Source organism: Limanda limanda, chromosome 3, assembly GCF_963576545.1.
Source record: "Limanda limanda chromosome 3, fLimLim1.1, whole genome shotgun sequence".
Lineage (NCBI taxonomy): Eukaryota > Metazoa > Chordata > Actinopteri > Pleuronectiformes > Pleuronectidae > Limanda > Limanda limanda.
The window spans coordinates 29,648,507-29,663,773 of NC_083638.1; the positions used below are offsets into that span (position 1 = coordinate 29,648,507).

The 15,267-nt window shown below is 40.5% G+C and overlaps 1 protein-coding gene across 1 annotated transcript in view; it reads right to left on the reverse strand.

The window, feature by feature from the left end:
- Positions 1-5,734: 5,734 nt before the first annotated feature.
- The window catches only part of dpy19l3 (dpy-19 like C-mannosyltransferase 3), a 48,849-nt gene continuing 39,316 nt past the window's right edge, over positions 5,735-15,267 (reverse strand). Inside the window, 4 exon segments of the mRNA XM_061068816.1 lie at positions 5,735-5,938; positions 6,244-6,257; positions 7,369-7,531; positions 14,025-14,157. Of these exon segments, the coding sequence (XP_060924799.1) occupies positions 5,735-5,938; positions 6,244-6,257; positions 7,369-7,531; positions 14,025-14,157 (514 nt within the window).

Sequence of the window (15,267 nt, forward strand, 5' to 3'; positions counted from 1 at the left end):
TAAATTCACATTCACTTTCACCAGGCTGAAAGTTTGTCATAATCGTGATTGTGGGGAATTGGAGTGAGAAAATTGCAGAGAAATAACACTGCAATTACTCTCCGAGCTGTGAGGACAGTGGCAAGCGTTCCTCCGGTCTGCGCTCGTCTTAACATCAGGGTGATGGATCTTGTTTTTCAACCCTCTCAACATCACCAAGAAGGGACTTCCTGCTGTTGTGGAAACATTAAGAAAAAGGACAAAAAAAGAGGCAGAGAACCGTAATAAAGCAGGGAAGGGGGAGAGCGGAGAAGGACCTGTTCTTTTCACCTTTGATAAGAGAGATGATTACAGGGTAGAGGGTTGAATCAGAGAGTGAATGAGCGAGGGAGGAAGGGAAGAATCATCTTAACAAGTGCCTGGCTCTGTGGTGAGATGTGCCACTAGTGCACCATGGAGCTCAGTGGCTCCACAGGGAGCTGTAGAGAGGGGACAGATGCTGGGAGAAGTGGTTTTCTGCAGGAACGGTTTGTTGCACAGCAAATGGCATAAATACCCGAGTCCTCAGCCCCACAGCCCACCCCCTCATCCCCCTTTCTTCAAGCAAGCATCCCTAAAAAAATAAAAATACAAATAAAAAAAAGCTAACCTGGCTTCTCCTGGCATTTCAGGTGGTCTGATCTGCTGGAAGCAGCAGCAGCACCTTCATCGTGCTCTTTTTGTTTCACTCGTCTTCACATTGGCAGAGCCGAGCCTGTTGGCAGGGAGCATTTAAAGGGTAGGAATGTGTGAAAACACGTCAGGCCACTAAGCCTAATAGGAGCTGATGGCTTGCTGTCACACTTGGGGGAAAAAACCAAAGGGATGCGGGTACTTTCAAGAAGATAAAAAAAGTCCACAGTTGATTCCTAGACTGTTGCTTTCCAGAAACGTGCTGTTTTCTGGAAAGCCACGGCAACAATGTGGATTTTGGAAATAAGAGACTTTGCTGTCGGGCGAGTGTGCAGCACACTGTGGGATGACACCTGATAGTGAGACACAGGCTTCTTTTCTTTTTAACAGAGAGTAGGTATTTCCTAGGGATGTTTATTATTCTCCTGTAGAGTGAGGCTGAGCCACAGAGTGGTGGGGGATGAAGATGCGTCATGCCTCACTTCCTCCTCTCTGCAGCTGTGCAGAGCAGCAGCTCAATTCCCATCTCCATTCATTTGTACCATAAAGCAGCTTCTTAAATGTTGTGTCTGGGTGCAGACCTGTTGTGAACATAGTTAATGTTTTTACCTCATTTGTAAATACAGAGATAGATCAGTTACAATTATCGCTGTTTGCCAAGAAAAGCACCATAAGTTTAAAATGTGCAGCTTCTAAGACAAAATGAAAAGAATCTAACCGGACATATCTTTCTTATCATCATGATGGTGATGAGCTTTGGACAGTTATGTAAGTGTTTTGTATTTGCTTTGATCATTTTCTTTCCTCAATAAATTCTTTTATTTGCACCAGTGACTGTGCTGCATCATGACTGCATCTGTAAAGAGAAGGAGAAATGAAGGTTCTGACCAAACATACTGAAAAAGAAATACTTTTATTGATCATACTGCCATTGAACATTGATGTGTCTAATAACTACCACTGGCATTGAAAAACTCAGGTTATCTTACATATCACTTCCACCAGAACTTTGCTTGGCACGAAAACAGTTTTGTTTGGGTTGTAAACATTCACTAGTGTGTTTGATGTTTGATATGGAAAATGTCCTCCAGTAGAAAACTCAGCTATACAACATGAGTTAAGTGAAGTAAAAAAAAAAAGAAAAAAGCAGATCAAAATTGAGTAAATAGCCAAAGGCACTCACAAACATACCAAAGATACCATTTTTTAAATTTAAACCCAGAAGTCATCTGTTTCCATTCAGACCGTATCAGTGCCTGTGCTCAAGATGATAATGTCCAGGGTCACAAGGTGCAACAGTTTCCTGTCTGTCACTTCTGGAGTACCAGTGTGAGCACAGGATAAGTGATCTGTCAACACACACGCTATGAAAACCCTCACACTCCCTGTGGAAATGTCACATTCACAAATAGTTGCAATGTTTTCAAATGGCACAGACTCAGTGAGAAGCCTCTGTATCGATGCTCTGAGGAAATAACTCGTCTAAGGATGGCACATGCAGCAGAACTGCAGCTGGTCAGAAATATAAATCCTCTTTTTTTACTTTCATCAACATTTCAATCTGAGCAGTATATAAACCCAGCTAATGAGATGAATGACATGTTTGGCAAATGAGAAATGTATCAGTCTCAGTTGTTCCTTCTGCTTGTGATAATAACACAAACACATTAAAACCACCAACCAAATACTGTTACGGTGACACATGTGCAAAACCAACTCTGACCTGTGATAACAGAAAGAACCTACTCTCGCCTTCTTTCTCTAAAATGGTTCATTTCTGAGACAAACAGACAGAATTCAAGTGGCTGCATTTGATTCAGCAACATGTAATTGTTCTTTTACAACGACACTAAATTCTATGTGCACACAACTTAATGGCTTTCTTCATCTCATTTTCATTACGGACACCATAGGCAGACAGCACGTCTCCGAATGAACTACTAATCCCAATATGTATGGAAATTAACAATGCTGGAAAAAAATTACATTAGTACACTCTTATTAGGCAAACATAATGGAATCACTTCGTTCAAATAAAGCAATCAGACATCTAAATTTAACATCCAGTATGAAGGCGAGGGGGGGGGGGGGGGGCAAGCGCCGCGGTTTCGTACACTGATCTGATTTGTATGCATTACGATGCGGCTGCGCGGGCTAACGAACACGTTACGAAAAGCCCCACAACAGCTCAGCGGGGGGGTGCGTGCGTCTGCGAAGGTGTGGAGTATCAAAGACACAGGTCCTTATTAACAAGTGTACAAATATAGGCTGGCTGAGATGAGAGAGAGGGAGGAAGGAAGGTGTATGTGTGTGTGTGTGTGTGTGTGTGTGTGTGTGTCATTCCCACATAACAGCCCGATGTAGCAGGCGACATCAAGTGGCCGATCAATAATTATCGACCAGGCATTCAATCACCTTCCCTCCGCTCCCTTTCATTTGAGAGAAGAAGAAGAAAAACCAGGGAGAGGTTGAGATCATTGCGAGTCCGTGTTCTGATGCACTTCCTCATCCCTCGTCTGCTGCTGTTTAAACATGAGCCTTTTCTCTAGCCTCCACTCTCCTCCCCCCCTCTTCCCTCTCTAACCACAAAGCCGGAGTTTGATATGCAAGTGTTGGCCCCTCTCCCCTTTCTCTCCCTCACAAACTATTTTGGATTGCGGCAGAGGAATCAGCGTCGTTGTTAGCCTGCTGCAATTTCCTCGCCACTTACATTATTCATGTGTGATTGTGTCTCTGTGTGTGTGAGACAGAGAGAGAGAACACAGAGAGGGAAAAGGTTGTGGCTGCTGCTGATGAGAATCACAGAGCCTGCAGGAGAAAAACAGGAAAGAAACACATGACGGCAATCACAACAACAACAACACTGTCACAAATATCACTTGGTACCAGTTTTGACCTCCGTTTTTACAGCAGAAACACATTTAGGCAGCCGGGGGGAACCTGTTTCCACCCAGGCCAGAATCGAAACTAACAAAATGATTTCTGTCTTGTTATTCGGGGTAATTTAGAACATCCATCACTGCAGAGTCAAATGTGCTCAAGCAATGTGCTCTTCCTTTTACAAAAAGAACCCAAATTCAGAAAATACTGGAATAAGCGTGTCATTGTGTCTGATCTGTGACCAAAGAGATAGTAGTTTGACAACACAGTACAGAGTCAGGTTCAACGCCAGGAAAAGTTCACACATGAACAACACAGCAGGACGTTCTCAGCTCAGGCACGTTCACAACCCAGGTTCAGGTGTTGAGATGAGGGGAATGCATCTTAATTCTGCTGTGGAGATCGAGTGTTTTTGTTTACAGCGACAGCGACTCGAATCTCAAAGTCTTTTCAAGGTGACATCTCTGTCGCTGTCTTCTACATCTATGGCTCCACTTTTTCACCCGGAGATGTTTGTATTCTCTTTGTTATTTTTTTTAGTTTCTCATCATGTGGCGTGTTAGAAACTTCCACATGCCCGCTCGCTCACAGTGAATCCCCTGGAGAATCTCCTGCTATGTTCTCAAATGGGCTCATCTGGAAATTTCCCTTAGTTTGTACTCAAACTAAAACAGCAACTGGCTCGGACATTTGCGTTGCCCACTGCATGTCTGAAAGCCCGTCTAGTAAGTGGACCTTGAGTTGGGTAATTATTGTTGTATCCAATGTCAAGAGTAAAATTTGCACTTTTAAATTAACACAAATGTTGAGACCTAAAAATGCCCTGGATTAAATCACAGAGACAAACCAGAACCTTTAGAATACAATTAATTCATCAAGATGGCTTTTGTGGGAAGGCAGAGCCATAGGGTCCAAAATGGTCTCCTCTGTCAATAAAAACTCAACAAGCATTAGTAATACTACAAACGTGGTTACTATTGTATTGTCCTATAAGCCACCTGGCTACGTAGGCAGTTTGCTTGTTTTGTCTTGAATACAACTCTTTATTGAATGAAATGTAATATCTGGGGTCAATTGTCAGTCAAGAGAAGGTATTGTGACTGTCTAATGCTAGCAACTCTTAGCTAGCTAATGTGTTAGACGTTAGCTCATTAAGCTATGCTAGCTCACAAAGAAGCCATTTGAGTAGTTACGAAAGTAACAAAGTTTTAGAACAAAATGCTTTTACATCACTTTCTGGTGTGACCACGCCTTAACACTCAGATTATTTCTCAAATCACTACACTAGTTCTTTAGTTTTATTGTCTAATATTGGGATAATTAGAAAGAGCCCATTGCTTCAGTTTTGATCCAAACTTTGCAAATACAGCAATTTCACTAACTGGCAGAATGAATTTCCATCACTGCAGTGGCTCGAACTTGAACTTTCATAACAGAAAAACTGTTAAAGACGGTTGGGTTCCTATAGTGAGCTCCATCGGGGATCCAGCTCAAACTCCTTGAACATATTTGATGAGATCAACAAAATCCTTTGGCAATTCTTAGATTTTCTCCTCATATTTCAACTGGTAAAGAAGATCTGTAATAGACTGCATATCCAGAAACATGCTCTGATCATCAGTATGAGTCGAGTATTTCATTGTCAAATATTTATAGTTAACCTAAACAAAATAAACGTGATAACAAATTATAAAGGGTTCTTATCTGATGTTGGATGTCGATGCTTTTGAACCCCAAACCAAACATTCTAATAACTCAGAAGTACAGGAGCATTGACTTTCATCCTACTTTCATGAAGCCCTGTGTGGACATGGCAATGATGACTTCATATGACACTAAATCATTAGTGGTTAGTTGTTCCAGACTCTGCCTGGTCGCAATTGTTTCTGTCTCTTTATCTGTGCCGGTGAGAGCTGGGAGGAGAGCAGGTGGACGGGTGGAGGCAGAATCAACCCAAAGCAGGACTCTCTACAGATGCTCCCACACTCCTCTAACTAAAACAAAGCAGCCCCAAGCTTGAACTGGCTCACCGCTCCATCACCACAGTTCACAGAGCCGTGTGTTAAAAAATAATGGGCATGATCACAGCTGGGCACTGTGCAGAGAGGAGACAGAAGAACAGCAAGGATTCAGTGCTTTTTATCTCTTCTTCTCCTCCGTCTCTCTCCTCTCTGACGGGGGTTTTCTTACAGCCCGGCTCCTTCTATTGAGTCGCACCGGGCTCTGACAAAGTCTTGGCACTTTTCTTGCGTTTCTTCTTGACCCGGTACACGTGGAAGGTTTTGTTCTGGAATGTTCTGGTGAACAGAGCGGTGTAACCTGCTGGGTCCGTCTTGATGGCCTCGCAAAACCGAGGGTGGGAGGCAGGGACAAGGTCTGGGTCGTTCTCTCCAGGTCCATCCATGATCTGGTGGTACAGAGAACAGCAGCAAGAATGGAAGAATGTTACCACTGATATTCGTAACGGGCTATGAGTCAATCAATAAACTCTCAACATATTTTAAGGTGTATAACTGTAAAGAAATACCAGTAACAAGGTGATCAACATTTAAGCGTTTCACTCTGTGCTCCTGTCAGGTGGATCTAGCAGACAAAGCATTAAGGCTACGTCCACACGTAAAACAAGAAAGAGCTTAATGCGGATAAGCTTTTTTAGCTCTTTACAATGAATCATCTCTGACCATTCTAAGAATTAAACTGCACAGCCTGCACCTCCAGACTTAAGTCTATTTTAGGTGCTTGACAACGCCATAGTAGCCTTGACATCAGGTGAAAATAAAGCAAGACCTATTAGTCTATATATAGCCAAAAAACTGTCTTTACAAAATAAATAAAATTCGGCTCCCGCACTGCAACTTCATAAACTGAAACTACACACAGAAAAGATCAGTCAGACAACACTAGCACAAACCCTGAATTTTTTTTAGGTTTATCAAAACAGTAATTATTTTTGGTAGTATCCAAACAAACATCTAAACATTGAATAAGATCAGCAGTATTATAGGAAAAAAATTTGTCCAAGTTTTGTCGTTGATGGTCTAGTGATTGTCACATATACAAACTTTTAATTAACCTACAAAATTGAATGCCATGGAATCGGAGGCGTTAGTGGAAAAGGCAAACAAACATTTTGTTATGCTACAGCAAAGAAATATTAATATAACCCAAAGAAATGCAAGAGAGTGTTTGCGAAAAAGAAAATGCTGTTAACTCAGAGTTTATAGGAACCTAAGACTCTAAGGCTGGGAACATGCAAGAGCCACAGGTTGAAAACCAGAACTTTCTTGTACACGTTGCTCTCTAGATTGATAACATTTAGTAAAAAGATGAGGTCTCTGGATTAAACAAGGAAATAAGAAGGCAGAAAAGGACAAGGACTAAGAACACAAAAAAGAACCAAACCAAAAAGAGAGAGAGAGAGAACAGACAGATAGATATTAGAATATAGTATTCCTTCAATAAAGCTGTCTAGATGTCAGATGTTGTGTATGCTGTGTGACATTTACTCTTTCACAAACACATATCAGCTATGTGTTTCATGTGTCTCACACCACACTGAGCCAGACAGCCAGATTGAAGCTTGTCTCGCCTCTAGTAATCCAAATAGCCAGAGTGCGGCATCCAACAAAATAAGTAGAGACAGTGGGAGATAGGAACGAAAGAGAGAGCGATGGCGAGAGAGTGAGAGACAGCGACATGCAGATGAGAAGTGAGACGATTGATCTCTGTGGAGGCTGAGAGCTTTCACCCAGTCACAGAAGTGGGCCGAGGGGACGGAACATGCGGCCACACACACAGACACACACACAATCATGAGTCACTTTAAATAAATGCCACCCACATGTCCGTTGGCCAGGTCGAGCAGGTCCCGCAGTCTGCAGCCTCGCCTGTGCCTCCTCTCGTAACAGATGCTGTTCTCCAGCACCACATAGTCGGCTCCGGCAGCCCTCAGGATCTCATGGACGTCCTCCGGGGACTGACGAGCGTACACCTGATATACCTGCTCATGCAAACACAACAACACAAATTGATTTGTTTATGTAGATTTGCGATTGATTTTTTTACCTAACGAGCATCTGGCTTTACAATTTAACACCAATGTTGTTGGAGGGAGAAAAAGTCCAGGCGCATTTTCTTTCTGAATTACAGATTTGATGAAAGTTAGTTTAGACTTACTTATTACAAACTTGATTTGTTTTCTTACAGAAAAGAGGGAAACACATCAGAGGGAGAACAAAAACCAAGGTGATGACGATAGCAGCACTCAGCTTCCTGAGATCAGTTATTGTTTAATCTTTTGTCTGCAAGAACTAAAATAAAAGAAATCTGACCCATTTCACACGACTTCAGTTGTAAAGAGACAAATTATGCAAAGCATAAGTACCGAATAACAGATGTTTAACCGAGACAAAACTGAGTCTATAAACGGAGAAGTAAGCAGTGTAATATTAAAGGAACAGGGTTTTACATCAAACAAAGACACTAGTTGTGACTACGAAGGGCACTGCAGTATATCTAACTATTTATTTGAATGTCTGAAATCTGAATAAATCATAGTGACCTCAGATATTGCCAAAATATAATAAATGGCATGTAACTACATTTAGTTTTGTTTAGTATTTATATAGCGCTTTTCTTGTTTTGATGACCACTCAAAGCTCTTTACAGTACAGATTTACACACACATTCATACAGTGCATCTACTTGCAGCACTTTCTTGTTCTATGAGGGTCAATTCAGGTTCAGCATCTTGCCCAAGGACACTTCGGCATGCAGATGGGTCAGACTGGGGATCGAAATGACAACCATCAGGTTGGAGAACGACCGCTCTGTCCCTCATCCACAGCCGCCGCCATTTAAATATGCATAGAGGTAATGACGTCTGATCTACTGAGCGGGCCACGTGGCTTCCATAGCAGACCCCGCTCCTCTCTTCCCCATTTTTCTCTGCTCAGCCCAACCGGTCGAGGCAGATGGCCGCCCACACTGAGTCTGGATCTGCCAGAGGTTTCTTCCAGTTAATGAGGGTGTTTTTTTAACATTTCTAAATTTAAGGTCTTGACCTTTTTATGTTATGATTTAATTCAGAAAATGTTACTGAACTGAATATATTTTATTATAATTCATTCCTCATTTTGCCATGGATTTGTTTGTGTGAAGCTCTTATGTAACCTTGTTTAGATAAGTACTATACAAATTATTATAATTATTATTGTTATTATCATTATGATGTTTGTGAACAAATTATTTTAGATGCAGTGTAAAATGTACCTATGAGCACTTAGAATAAGAACACATATTTATCATATTAACTATAAGTGTACCTAGCAAATATCTGTAAAGCAGTGGTTTGCACAAATGACCAATACACATGAATGGCTCATACAATTACAAATTGCAATTAAATTTTCATTTATTAATTTCCTCAGTGGAAAGCTCAAGGGCTGTCCTTTTGTTGGTGTTGTTTTGGCCGGAAAACTTACATAAAGGATACAAAAACTCTTTTCAAAATGATGAACTGCAGTGCTTAAAAACAAGCTTTTACATTCCGTGTTCCAACTTTTCAATAAGTCTGGTTGTGTTCTATACTTATTGACATCTCCTGAAAAGACCCAAACCAACAATTAAGTTATTTTGTATTTTGTATCTGTAACAAATTGACTATTTGAACCTGTTTGGGTAACATTTGCTAAAATCTACAGTGGCTAGAATAGATGTATTATACCTACAGTAGGAACAAATTCATTTGGAGTTAAGGTCATTTGATGGGATTTGTTTACAAAATATGTAGAAAAACACCAAACTTATCTTGAAAACCACAGGAATACACCAAGGTCTTACATTTTTTTGGGACACTCAACCTTTTCTGTTTTTGGAACATTGTGTTATGGACGAAGGGTGTATTTCTGCTACATGATGTTACACACGCTATCTGAATAAAAAATAAGTCACCTGTATCTCTCATAGTGATGTGTGTATGCAAAGTAATTCATAAAATCAGAAAAAAGTTTACTACTAATGATAATATCCACTAATAAATTAATTTGAAGTCACACGAAGCAGAGATTTTAGCTTGTCAATTAAATATATGCAAATGACAAACACACAGACACAAACACACACTGCCTAAAGGGTCAGCAAACGTGTTGTGGATCATTAATGAGCTCCACACTAAGCTCTGGCCTCGCCAGTGGCTCAGGTTGGCTGACGACCCGCTGGGGGGCAAAACATGGGGTCAGCCGCCCAAGAAATGACCCACCCATTACATCCTGCTCATTGTAAAGTAGACGTTAACACACACACACACACACACACACACACACACACACACACACACACACACACACACCTACACACAGCATTGATAACAGCAAAGCTAATTGACTTATGCCTTTAATCGGTTGTATGTGGTTGTTTTATAGAATGTTTGAGCCTGAACACGTTTGTGTATTCTTTGTCAATTGTTTAATTAAATCAACACACAGTCATATTAAGCCCCTACAGATAATTGGTCAAATAAAAAGAATAAAGTGGAGACATTGCTGATAGCATCCTGTGTGGTTAACGATATAATTGAGTGACCGGATGAAAGACAACAAACCTTGAGGCCTTTTTATTCAATCCTTCAAAAGCACTGGATACTGTTTATCACCATATCCTGAAAGAGTGTCTGATCAGTATTGGGTTTTATAGGATGTGATCAGTTACGTTCTCCAGAGGGAAGTATAAGAATTTATGGCACTTTTCATCTGGGGTTCCCCGAGGTTCTGTTTGGGGACTTTGTTTCTTTTTTTGGGCTCAATACATCCCAAATGCAAAGTCTCAATGACCATTAAAGGATTTACTGTTATGGTGCAAAGCTTGCTCAATGAATTGTGTATTGGTATAATGTAAAGACATTTACATTAATAACATGAAAGGAAGGTAGACTGAATTAGTGAATTGTTGAAGTAATAAATCCTGCTTTCCCTATTTTGCTAAGAAAAACAAATGGTTGATGCTACTTTCCTCCCTTTGCTTGACTATGGTGATTTGCTGTATATGGATGCCTCTTCCCAGTACTTGCTATGACTCATAATTGTATCCAACATTTCAGAGTACACTTCAGTCTTTTACTTGTCTATCTTGTTTAAAACCAATATTTGTTGTTTCCACTTTAATGGCAGCCTTTTACTTGCTGTCCCGAGGGTTTGCAAAGAACTTGGCAAACATGCTTTTATGTTGTCTGCCCCTTAAAGCCTAGAACCATTTGCAGACTGATTCATCGCAAGATGAGCTGATCCCAATAAGGCTTTTAAAAATGAAGTGAAATATTTGAAGGCAGAATCTATTCGGAACTAATTCTGCCTGGCTTTTTCCAGGAGTATCATCCTGTAAGTTGTTATTCTGCTTTTTATTCATCTTTTATCTTTATATTTATTTAATGTATTTTGAAATGTTTGCTGTATGTTACTTGGAGCTTTCTTTACCAGTGCTTCATCGCAAAAGAGATCACATAATCTTGTTGGGACCCAGCTGGTTAAATAAAATAAATAAAAAATACAAAGTTTGACAAGTGGTCTCCTCCATTACTGACACCTTTTGTATTCACATCAATCCCAAACAAAACAATGATCTCTACTAGAGCATTTTGGACTAAGATGCACTCAAGAGCCAGCGCCACCATTCATCTCCCCTTTGCATGGACACATGATTTTTAGGCTCAATTTTCCTTACATTACTATTCAGTCCGACTTAATGGATGCATCTCGTACTCACTACGTCTTCTGATCCCATATTCATTCACACAATCACTGCAGGTCACTGGCCCCATCTAAAGACAATTCCCTGGCTCTCATGCAAGACATTAGCACAGAACCGAGGGAGACGGATGGCTGAGGCAATGTGGCTCTAACTGCAGCTGCACAATACAGATTTCTCTCTTTATTTAGCTATTCATTTAGTTGTTTTTGACCTTGATACAAATTTTGAATTATATACATGCAGATAAATAAATCAGCTGTTTTTACTACACTCCCTGTGCTTGTTGATATAACATCTGATGACATACACCTTAGGTGTCAATGAATACTGCTCCTCTAATGTATTTTACAGCATAAAGTTATATTTAGAAGCAGCATAGCTGTAATAAGTCGACAGAAATACAGAAACAGAGACAAACAAGTAAATTTGCTCTTGGCACTTTTGTATGGAGATGGAGCACATCCACCTCAGCTGAAAATGTTTCAACTTGGGCGAACATTTGTATTTTCCTGAGTTTCACTGACACCATGAATACAGAGACAGCACCAGAAAGGAGAGGGGAAATAAGAAAAAGTGGAGGCCCAGGCAACTTTGGCTGTCAGAGCTGTCACACAGTTTGGGGACTTGTCCACTGGATGCTAGAGGACAAAAGATTACCAGAGAAATAAAGTAAAGCCATTCCAGCGACCCCTAAATTTGTCTTCTTTATTGAATGTTGACATTAAGCACACAAATGTCTACAGCTCATTCGCTAAAAACCCCACAAAAGCATGAATATTGAATAGACAACAATACTGTCGGACAAGCTGGATTGCTAGTTGCTGGTATGGTTCCTTCTCTTCCATCTCGTACAGAACGTGGAAGTGCTGGGCTTTCTAAATATGACCTTTAACCCAACTTAAGTTATTGTTTACAATGAAAGGATTCATTACTTTTATTCTTATTATGACAATATGTGGTCTGTGTTTCCCATTAGACTTTGGTGGCCAACCATATTAAAAGTTGTGATTTCATTATTAACCAAAACATTTTCAAATTTCTCATAATAATGTAAGAGATTTCCAACTTTGTGTTTTGCTCCACTAATCATTGTATGAGCTGGGTGCTACGCTATTAGCAGAATGCTTTCTATTGTCGATAAAGTTGTTACCATCCAAGCAGACAGTCGGACGTCATAGTAACAGCTTTAGTTGTGTTTCCTCAATTTGTAATGCAGTCCTCTCTCTTGTCTCTCAGTCTTTAGTCTGTGTACCTGTCGGAATCTGTAACGCGTGAGGGCGCCGCTGGTGATTTCAGCTACTGACATAGATTGAATGAATTCTGTGGGAAGTGCTTGTATAGTAGTTAGACAGGCCTGCTAACATATACTTTTCATCTACCTTAATTAATTTGGCCACAGATTACATTGGAGCAGGTATTTTTATTTCTTTAAAAGGTCAGGCAAAAGGGAAAACTCATTTTTTCAAACTTAAATAACCCTGGCTATAAATATCATAACCATTACACTTTCCAGAATCAGCAGGTGAAGAAAACAGTTTATTGCTGCAAACCAAGCAGAGGGAATCGAAACTTATCAAAAACTGAACACAGGGCATAAAGATCGAAGAGTAATGCTGTTTCAATGCTAGGTAAACCAAGTGGCTAGCCTAGGCCCCATAACAAAAAAAATACAGCATTAGGTCTTGTGCCAATTTGAAGGGGTTTGAATAGTTACTGTATGTATATATTGTAACGGAATGGTAGTTCATGTTCTGGTTGACTTTTATGTGTTTGTTGTTAAAGATTTAGAGTTACAATGTTTGTTAATGAAGTTCAGACATGTCCAAGTGTCAGTGAACAGGTCAGGGTGGGGCACGTGACAGTTCTAGGCCAATGGCTGTGGGGTTGTGTGAGATGGGGGGCTCTCATTGGCGGGGAGACAGGGTTGTGGTTGGGTCAGAGATGAAAGAGGAGGTACAGTGTGGGAGAAGACTAGTGTTACATGTGTATGAGTTTCTGAGCGATAGAGAGGGAGAGTGTTACATGTTCTTCTGGCGTTGGTAACAGCCGACAGTAGTCTGAGTTACCTTCTCGAAAAAAGCTGATAATAAGGAGAGGAAGTCTTGTTTTGTCTCTAAAGCAGGGACGCTACAATATTTAGTTTTTCCTTGCATCATTTTAAATATTACTTGTTGTTGCTGAGATTTTTATGTTATATCTAGCTTAAAATACCATAATAACATAAAAATTCATAATATTGAGGTGGACAGACCAGCTGTGCCTGATTAAAGTTCCTCAGCTTAACAACTGCTCTTCATGGAGGAGGTCTAGTATCTATAGCTTTGAATGGTCTTAAATTGAATCTCAAACTCTAAAGGGTGCTCTCTACATCATATGATATCTTATCGTATGTTCTGTGTGAAACACTGATAAGAGAGAAAGCAAATACCCGCCTCCTCTGGTGTTCGCCTCGTGTTCCGTCTGAACACACAGCTATGACTCCTACCCCCCCCCCCCCCCCTGCGTTAGAGCTGTCAGCTCTCGCAACGCTTTGAACACTCAAATATTTAACTCATAATTATTAACTATCTTAAAGCTAATATGAGCTCCTAATTGGTTTTCAAACCCGCACGACCCCTTTGTATAGCTGACAATGTGATTACCTTATGTTGACGTCAAATTTATACTTTTGCATTTACCACGTTATCTTGCTCCTCTGGTACTTTCCACACCCTTGTTCATGTTCTACAGTGTAGTGCAGCCTGCGTTACCTGTCTGGTCCTCTCCCGAAGGTCTTTATCTTCATAATGGGGGTGGTTGGTGAGAACTCTGCCTGTGCACAGTTTGATGCCAGCCAGCAGCTGCATGCTCCCTGCAAATACAGCCCCCTTAGGGGTCTTTGTGCTGTGGACAAATGGAGAAAGAAGGGAGTATGAATGACACATTATTCACTGCTATACATATAAGGATAATGTTCGTCGTGACCAAAGCTTTTAACGCTCTACAGTATGTTGTATAGCTTCGTAAACGAGTTCAAAACAAGACGATAGAGGAGAATTAAAAGAAACTCTTTCTTCTGTAGAATTTTCCGCAGATTGAAGGAGATGAACTTTGAAAAGTACGCAGGTGCATTCAGCCATCAAAAAAAGTTTGATTGAATTTAGCTTTTCTTTTCTTTCCTTTGTTATTCAGTCCATATGCTTTTGCTTTCTGGATTTGCTGCAACAACTGGGACATATTGATGGCATTAAGAAGTTTCCTTTCATCAACGTAGCTTCGAGGACAGAGGCTACTTCAAGAACAAACACAAAAATGACTCTTTGCACAGTCAATTGAAATCACAAAGAGATTGTAAAAGATGTGCAGCTGTGTTATATGCGGTAAAGAAAAGTCTGCAGGCACAAGGACGAGCTTAGTGAGGTTTTGGCATGTTAACAAATTATTTGGGAACTTGGTGTGTGAGTTATGTAAATCTGTGTGTTGATGTAAACCAAACCTGACCTTAGCTGGCCTCTATTATGAAAACTCATACGGACACACGCCCACACACATATTTTCTACCTGTAATGTTAACCTTGAGGTCATTTTCAATCTTAAATCATGTCCACACACAGCTCCTGAAGCATTTCTAGGATTAATAACAATACTAGACCACCTCAAGAGATCATGTGATGTTGACACAGGGTTTTGTCATTGCATAATTGAACACTTGACTGAGGTTTTTACTCAAATGGTAGATGGTTTACATTTATATAACATTTTAAAATCTTGATGACCAAAGTGCTTTACACTACAGTTTTTTTTCCATCCTCACACGCATTCATACAGTGCATCTGTGTGCAATTTGAGGTTCAGTATCTTGCAAGGGCACTTCTGCACATGGAATAGAGAGACCGGGACAGCGGACCACCCCCTTTATCCCTGAGCCACAGCCCCCGCCTGTTGGTGCAATGCATGATCGTCTAAAATCATGTTAATCAATTGTACAGTAGTTTCAACATTGCATCGAGGGGT